This window comes from Sciurus vulgaris (assembly GCF_902686455.1).
Source record: "Sciurus vulgaris genome assembly, chromosome: 7".
Classification (NCBI taxonomy): Eukaryota; Metazoa; Chordata; class Mammalia; order Rodentia; family Sciuridae; genus Sciurus; species Sciurus vulgaris.
Genome location: NC_136467.1, coordinates 130,131,873 through 130,139,819, shown reverse-complemented (window position 1 = coordinate 130,139,819; position 7,947 = coordinate 130,131,873). Strand labels below are relative to the sequence as shown.

The window sequence follows — 7,947 nt, the reverse complement described above, 5'->3', positions numbered from 1 at the left end:
CAATGCTTTACAAACATGAACCTCTTCTTTATAATTGTAGTTAAAATATTACAAAAACATTGAAAGAGATCTTTTAAATCTGACCCTCTGTCTTGACACAGTTTCCTCTGTGTTCTCCTTTAATCTTATCTGCACATATTATACACCTACATATGTTATATAATTTTAATTTATTTGTAAATAATTTTTGATGTTCATAATTCATTAACTATTTTTGGATGCTGAACTTTTTATACTTGTCAAGCAAATTAATATATTTTCTTTTGACACTTAACCAGATAATTTATTCTTATCTTATGGATCTGAATATGCAAGTGTTGGTGTTCAACATCAAGAGTAGGAAAAGAATCTCTGCCTACTAAAGAGAAATGTATATAGACCCCATGGAAATCATGGACAGGGTGGAGGTTTCAATAAAGGCAGGATAGATGTGAAGACAACTGATGAGGTGGAGAGATATACCCAAGGCTCAATGATGCTTGAAAGAGAGTATCAGAGAAAGAATGTGGTATGTGGAACTAAAACCAGGTGAATATGAAAAAAATACCAATGGACAAAATTTTAACCAAATTTTATTTTATTTTATTCTATGGGTCTTCGAACAGATATATCCAAGCAATGGAAAAAGAAAACCAAACCAGTGTCTCTGAATTTCTCCTCCTGGGCTTCACAAGTTCTCCAGAGAACCAGGCACTCCTCTTTGCACTTTTCCTGTGTCTCTATTTAACAGGGATATTTGGAAATTTACTCATCCTACTGGTCACTGCCTCAAATCATCACCTCCACACACCCATGTATTTCTTCCTTGCCAATTTATCCTTGGTAGACCTCTGCCTTCCTTCGGCTACAGTCCCCAAGATACTGCTAAACATTCAAACCCACACTCAGTCCATCTCCTATCCTGGATGCCTAGCTCAGATGTATTTCTGCATGATGTTTGCCAACATGGATAATTTTCTTCTCACAGTGATGGCATACGACCGTTATGTGGCCATCTGTCATCCTTTGCATTATGCAACTATTATGACCCAGTTCCTCTGTGCCTCTTTGGTGGCTATACCTTGGGTCATTGCCATTTTGAACCCTCTCTTGCACACTCTTATGATAGCCCATCTGCACTTCTGTGCTGACAATATCATCCATCATTTCTTCTGTGATATCAACTCTCTCCTCCCTCTGTCATGTTCTGATACCACTCTTAATCAGTTGATAGTTCTGATTGTGGTGGGACTGCTCTTTGTGGTACCTTCACTCTGTATTCTGGCATCCTATAGTTGCATTGTCTCCACTGTGATGAAAATTCCTTCACTCTCAGGAAAACTCAAGGTTTTCTCCAACTGTGGGTCTCACCTTGCCCTGGTTATTCTTTTCTATGGATCAATCACTGGAGTATATATGAGTCCTTCATCCAACCATTCAACTGAAAAAGACTCAGCAGCTTCAGTAATTTTCATGATCGTAGCCCCTGTACTGAATCCCTTCATTTACAGCCTAAGGAACAATGAGTTGAAGAGAGCTTTGGAAAACACCCTAAGCCAGAGAAAAATATTTTCCCAATGATTTTTACTGGCTAAAGGAGTTCAAGAAGAGGAAAATCCTAAACTTTTATTGATGTAGACAAATATTCATTCCTCAAGTTCCTGAAAAACCACAACAAAATATGAAATCAACAATTGAATGTGTCATTAAGACATCACATAGAGCCCAGATTAACATGCAAATATACCATGAGAAGTACAAAATGGAGCATTTCCCCAGAACTTTACTCCTCCTAGAGTACACAGGAGAAGATAACTATATTAACAGGCATGAAAAACACTAAGGAATGAAATCATTATGTCACCACAGTTTCTAAACCATAACTTCAATATGAGATCAAAGGAAGAAGATATTGGTAAGGACTTAAAAAGTAAGCAAGGCTGCAATAAAAGGAGAACACTTAATCTGGGTCTTGAAAATGAATGAGTTTTACACAGGAATAATGAGAATATTCAAAACATATGAGGAAGACTTGTAAGTAAGAAGGGGCATGGAATATATGAGTAAACATGTAGGATAAATTAATCTGAATGCAATAAAGAGTCCATATTAAAAACTGGGAAAATCATGGGAAGGATAGTCATTTTTTTACCCTAATGCCTTGTTTTTCTTAATATTTTAGGATTGTTTTATGCATTTCCTGTAACCTGTCTTCATTCTCTTATGTAAAAAGCAGGATTTATATACATGTATATGTCTGTATAAATTTCATGCCTGTCTACAAAGAATGTCTTAAGGGCTTATTAACCATCATTTTAACATTTAAAATCTATACTTGTTATTCACCCTGGAACATGCATAGATTTGCCTACATGAGAAGATTATCACACCTGTTTTGAAAGCATATGTCCTTGAGACTTAATTTGGAACTCATATCTGATTGGGTACAGCATATCCCCCAAACTCTAAAGATTTGCATTTTTCTATATATGATGTATATATTTTAAGTCACACAATCAAAAAAAAATCTCTAAACTTTGCAAAATATATTCAAATATCTTCATGTGATATTGAAAGGCAAACATGAATATAAAAAGCCATAAATAGATTTGGGTTCATAAAAATGCTTCAAGGTCTACAGAACCAGATTCAAAATCCTACAACCAGATCACAGACAAAATTGCATACAATTCTTGCTCAGAGCTCATGAGTTCATGGAGCTCACTATCACTGAATACTGGGTGTTGCAGCTTGCCCATTTATGTTGGCTGACCTGGCCCCTGGATGCCTATGCTAGCTTGCTGCCACTGCTAATCCACAACTGGACATTTCTGCTACTGCGACCACCACCAGAGAGATTTTCCACTGCCTCTATTTCTTTGTACCACTTATCCTTGATTTGAATGATAGGCAAGCTGTACCTGATTGTTCAAACAACCTATACCCTTGCCCTAAGTACAAAGACTGAGAAAAAGAGTATCTCAAATTTTCATCTGTGTCAAATTTCATGTTGTGCCTCTGAGATCCCTTTTCAGGACTGAAAGACTTATTTGCCTAATTGTTTGAGTATTGCTGACTAATGGCCCTCTCTGAAAGTCTGCACTAATGCCAGTTGTAAAAAAAAAAATGGATAAAATATTGACCATATTCAAATTAATTTCTGTTACCCAAAATAACCCACAAGGAAAGCAAAAAAGAACATGGTATAAATTGGCAGAAAGTTTTTTCAATACATAACTGCAACAAAAAAATAGTATTTAGAATGCATACTCATTATTAAGAAAAATTTAAAGATCTCAGTAGAAAAATGGGTGAAAGATATAAACCATTATTTCATAGTAAAGGAAGCATGAAAGAAATAAGTATTACAAGATGTCCAGTCTCCTCCATAAACAGAGGAATATGACGACCATATTTTATAATCACAAACACTGGCAAAAATTGAAAAGTTTGTCAAACCATTAAAGAGAGGATGCATAAACAGAACTGCTAAAGTATGGGTCATGGGTGTAATAATTAGACAAACACTTTGGAAAACAGTACAAAGTGGATTAAAAATGTTCATGCTTTAAGGTCATACATATACCAAGGGTTATGTATTATGATTAATCCCATTTTGTACATTTGAGTTCAACCAGTGTGGGGAGTTGAATTGAGGGCTATGAAAAATGACTGCCTGAAGAGTATAGGAAGGTTTTACAGAACAGGTGAAGTTTGTTTTTCATCCCTGTTGCATGGGCTTCCATGTGTTGCTCCAGATAGAAGTAGAGGCCAAAACCACCTGGACACAGTAATGCCGACTTTACTATTCAATGGAGAAAAAGAAATGCTTTCTCCTTCAAGCTTAGAGAAATTAAGGACTTAGGTGAAGGAACCTTGGAAATGGTGTCCAAATGCCTCAAGGATCCAGGATGGCTTCAGGGAACTGTAGTCCAAAACCAGCCTGTCATCTGTGGAGTCTCACAATTTTCAGTAGACAGGATCCATTAGAGGTGGTGCAACTCAGTCCTACACTGGAAGTGTCTGATCAGAATCAGCCCTGTGGAAGAGGTTAGTTTGGAGACCCAGGTGTCTGGGTCTGGTCCCTCCAAACACTCAAGCCCTTCAGAATACAGTATTATTCTGTGATAATAAATAGAAATAATCTCCTACTTTCCTAATTTCCCCTTTCATTCAATAAATGGAATATTGAATTTCCCCTTTCATAATTATGAATCTTTAATAAATATTAACCTGGTATTTAACCTCATGGAACACTAGTCAACTAATGAATAATAGCTACAATTAAAATTTACATAGGGTAATATGTGTTATACACAAATGTATGGCTTAAGAATTATGGAAATTTAGACTAGAGTTGAGTAATTCCTTATAAAAAGTAGAATTCTTAAGTCATTCCATTCGGGAAACCCTGTGCTATGGTTTGAACATGTGGTGTCTCCCAAAAGTTCATGTGTGAGACAATGCAAGCACATTCAGATGTGAAATGAATAAATTATGAGAGTTGTAACCTAATCAGTGGCTTTCTCCACTGATGGATTAACTGGGTGGTTAACTGTAGACAGGGAGGGTGTGACTAGAGGGGCAGGTTACTGGGATGTGCCTTAGGGGTATATATTTTCTCCCTGGTGAGTGGAGCTTTCTCTGCTTCCCAGTGCCCATGTCCTGAGCTGCTTTACTCACCACACCCTTCCACCATGAATTTCTGCCTTATCTCAGGCCCAGAGCTATGGAGTCCACTGTCTATGGATCTCTGCAACCATGAGGCAAAATAAACTTTTGATCCTCTGTTTTCGTCAGGTCTTTTGGTGATGAGAAAGAATGATGAGAACACCATGCAAGCTGGTCTCACCATAAGTCTGCAGTTCACTCCCACTCCCTCACCTCTATTCCTATTCTCTCCTTTCTCAATCTTTCTCATCCTTTATTGTCCAATGTAATCCCCACTATGTCTAGTAAATATTTGCTACCATTCACAATTTCTCCATCTAAGAACCACTAGGATCTTCATTGTTTTCGCCATACAAATCATTTAGTACTTCAATTTCAACAATTAATAACCATTTGCAATATGTTGTCATGTAAAACATTTTACTTTATATCTCATGTGTTTTATGTCATTCCAAACTACTACCATTTTTTGTAGATCATAATACAGATTTTCCAGTCATAATTTACATACTAACCAAGTTAGTATCTCCAGGGGCAGGGTCCAGGAATCTGCTTCTAGCAAAGTTCCCATATGATGATTAGGCAGCAAGCCCAGCACTGCACACAGATTTTCTTGTAACATACTGCCATATAAATTCGTGCTTAGTACTTTGCAATAAACTGTGTCAGTGCATCAGACACATTGAAATCAGTAGAAGAAACAAAGATTGATATTTGCCTTTTGCTTTTGTACTCTAGGGTTTCACCTATAAACTCTGTTATTCATATTATTTAGTTTTTCAGTATAAACACTAACCTGACCTTTCCCATAAACTAATAAGACTAATGAAATTGATAAATTCAATAAAAAGAGAAGACTGATAAGCGGATCGTAGTGCTGACATTGTATTTCATTTTATTGGTAAGATGAGGAGCCTCGATAGCCAAAACTTGGACTGAGCCAGGAAACTAAGAAGACAGAAGAGATTGTTGGGACAGAAGAAAACTTACTGAGACTTTTGGGGAAGGAACCAGTTACACTGACTGAAGTGAACATCTGATTCTGATGGACCATTTCCTTATTCTATTATTTCAGATCTTTATAAGTAATCCTAGCTCCAAAGTCTGAACAGATAATTTAAAACAGATAACAACCCAGGCTTCTGTTTTCTTAACACTTGTATGAGTACAGTAGCTTCTTTTCATATTGCAGTCTACTCCAGAAATGAACAACATATTAATCTCCACAATGTTCAACAGGTCATTCTGCTAAGAAGCTTCTATTGACTCTCCAGTGCCCAAAAATACACTAAATTTATAAACCTGAAATGAGATGTTTTCTACAACCATCACCATAATTATCTACTAAAGATTTTGCTTTCTCACTTCTGTTTTCCTACCCTTAACCAATTGTTCAAACTGTTTTCATGGGGAAAAGATAATTTTATTCCTTGCCCAGAATATTTCTGAGACACAGCATATATTTGTGTTATGACCAAATTAAAAAAAAATGGATGAGTTGAGAAAATGTCATTAAAAGATAAAAGAAGCAAGAGAGAGAGAAACAGAGGACAAAAATAAAAAATAATAATAGAAAAAAATACAGTGACAGCAAGGTACATACACTGATACACTCAGGACATAATTCATAGTTACTTAGAATTTGATCCATATCTTAACATCTGGCCTTTATTATTGTACTTAGACTTGTAAATTTCTTTTATGTTCTTATAAATAGTTAACTCTACTTCTAAAGACTACCTTCAAGCCAGAGATCCAAGATGGTGGACTAGAGGGAGGCTGTGTTCCTTGTTGCTGCATAATTCAAACAGAGGAATATCTGTTTCTCTATAAGGCAGTCTTTGCTGTTTATCAATTCCCTGCTATTTACCCCATTCGTCCATCTACTTTCACCTACTTTTTAAGTGCAGATCGCTCACTGACTGCTGCCTGTCATTGACCATTTGCTTATTTGCCTGCCATTGCCTGCCCATCACTTCTCTTTCACTTACCCATCATCTACCACAAAAGGTCCACTGCTGATCATCCATGGGTACCCTGCAGCCCAACCAAAGATCACCAGTAGATCACCTGATGCCCACTGTTGGCTGGAAGTACATTGTCACAGTACCCACAGGTTTTTTTTACATGTGGCTACCACCATTTTGGGACAACAGCCAGGACCTGAAGGACCCACAGCTTGACCAACTCCACCCTGCCAATGGGGGGGAATTGCAATGCCCCAGATCCACACTGCTAGAGGGGGGGGGGATACATGAACAACATGAAAAAACAAGGGAAGAAAGTGTTCCAAACAAACCAATATTCTGTATTAATAGGGTAAAAACATGGTAGAAGAAATGTCAGAAAAAGAGTTCAGAATATAAATAATTAGGATTATCTGTGAAGCAAAAATGAGATAAGAGAGCAAAAGTAGGCAATGGATGATCACTCCAATAAACAGTTAAAAGAGAAGCTGCAGGAAGCAAAAGATCATTTCAATAAAGAGATAAAGATTCTGAAAAAAAAAAACCAACAAACAGAAATCCTTGATTTGAAGGAAACAATAAACAAGCATCAGCAACAGATTTGATCACTTGGAAGAGAGAACCTCAGACACTGAAGAAAAATATTAAATCTTTTTTTTTATTGTAAACAAATGGGATACATGTTGTTTCTCTGTTTGCACATGGAGTAAAGGCATACCATTTGTGTAATCATAAATTTACATATGTTAATGTTGTTTGATTCATCCTGTTATTTTTCCCTTACCCCCACCCCTCCCACCTCTCTTTCCCCTCTATACAGTCTCTCCTTCCTCCATTCTTGCCCCCTTCCTACTCTCCATTATGTGTCATCAAACACATATCAGCGAGATCATTCATCCTTTGTTTTTTTTTTGAGATTGGCTTATCTTACTTAGCATGATATTCTCCAATTTCATCCATTTGCCTTCAAATGCCATAATTTTATTATTCTTTATGGCTGAGTAATATTCCATTGTATATATATACCACAGTTTCTTTATCCATTCATCAATTGAAAGACATCTAGGTTGGTTCCACAATCTGGCTATGGTGAATTGAGTAGCTATGAACATTGATGTGCCTGTATCTCTGTAGTATGCTGATTTTAAGTCCTTTGGGTATAGGCCAAGGAGTGGGATGGCTGGGTCAAATGGTGGTTCCATTTCAAGCTTTCTGAGGAATCTCCATACTGCTTTCCAGAGTGGTTGCACTAATTTGCAGCTCCACCAGCAATGTATGAGTGTACCTTTTTCCCCAAATCCTCGCCAACACCTATTGTTGCTTGTATTCT

The 7,947-nt window shown here is 36.9% G+C and overlaps 1 protein-coding gene across 1 annotated transcript; it reads left to right on the top strand.

Annotated features, from left to right (window-relative positions):
• Positions 1-615: 615 nt before the first annotated feature.
• LOC306665168 (putative olfactory receptor 1F12P) lies at positions 616-1,560 on the top strand (the record flags this gene model as incomplete). The annotated part of the gene is made up of 1 exon (XM_079146432.1): positions 616-1,560. The coding sequence occupies exon 1, from the start codon at positions 619-621 to the stop codon at positions 1,558-1,560; it is 942 nt and encodes a 313-aa protein (XP_079002558.1). The 5' UTR covers positions 616-618.
• Positions 1,561-7,947: the final 6,387 nt, after the last annotated feature.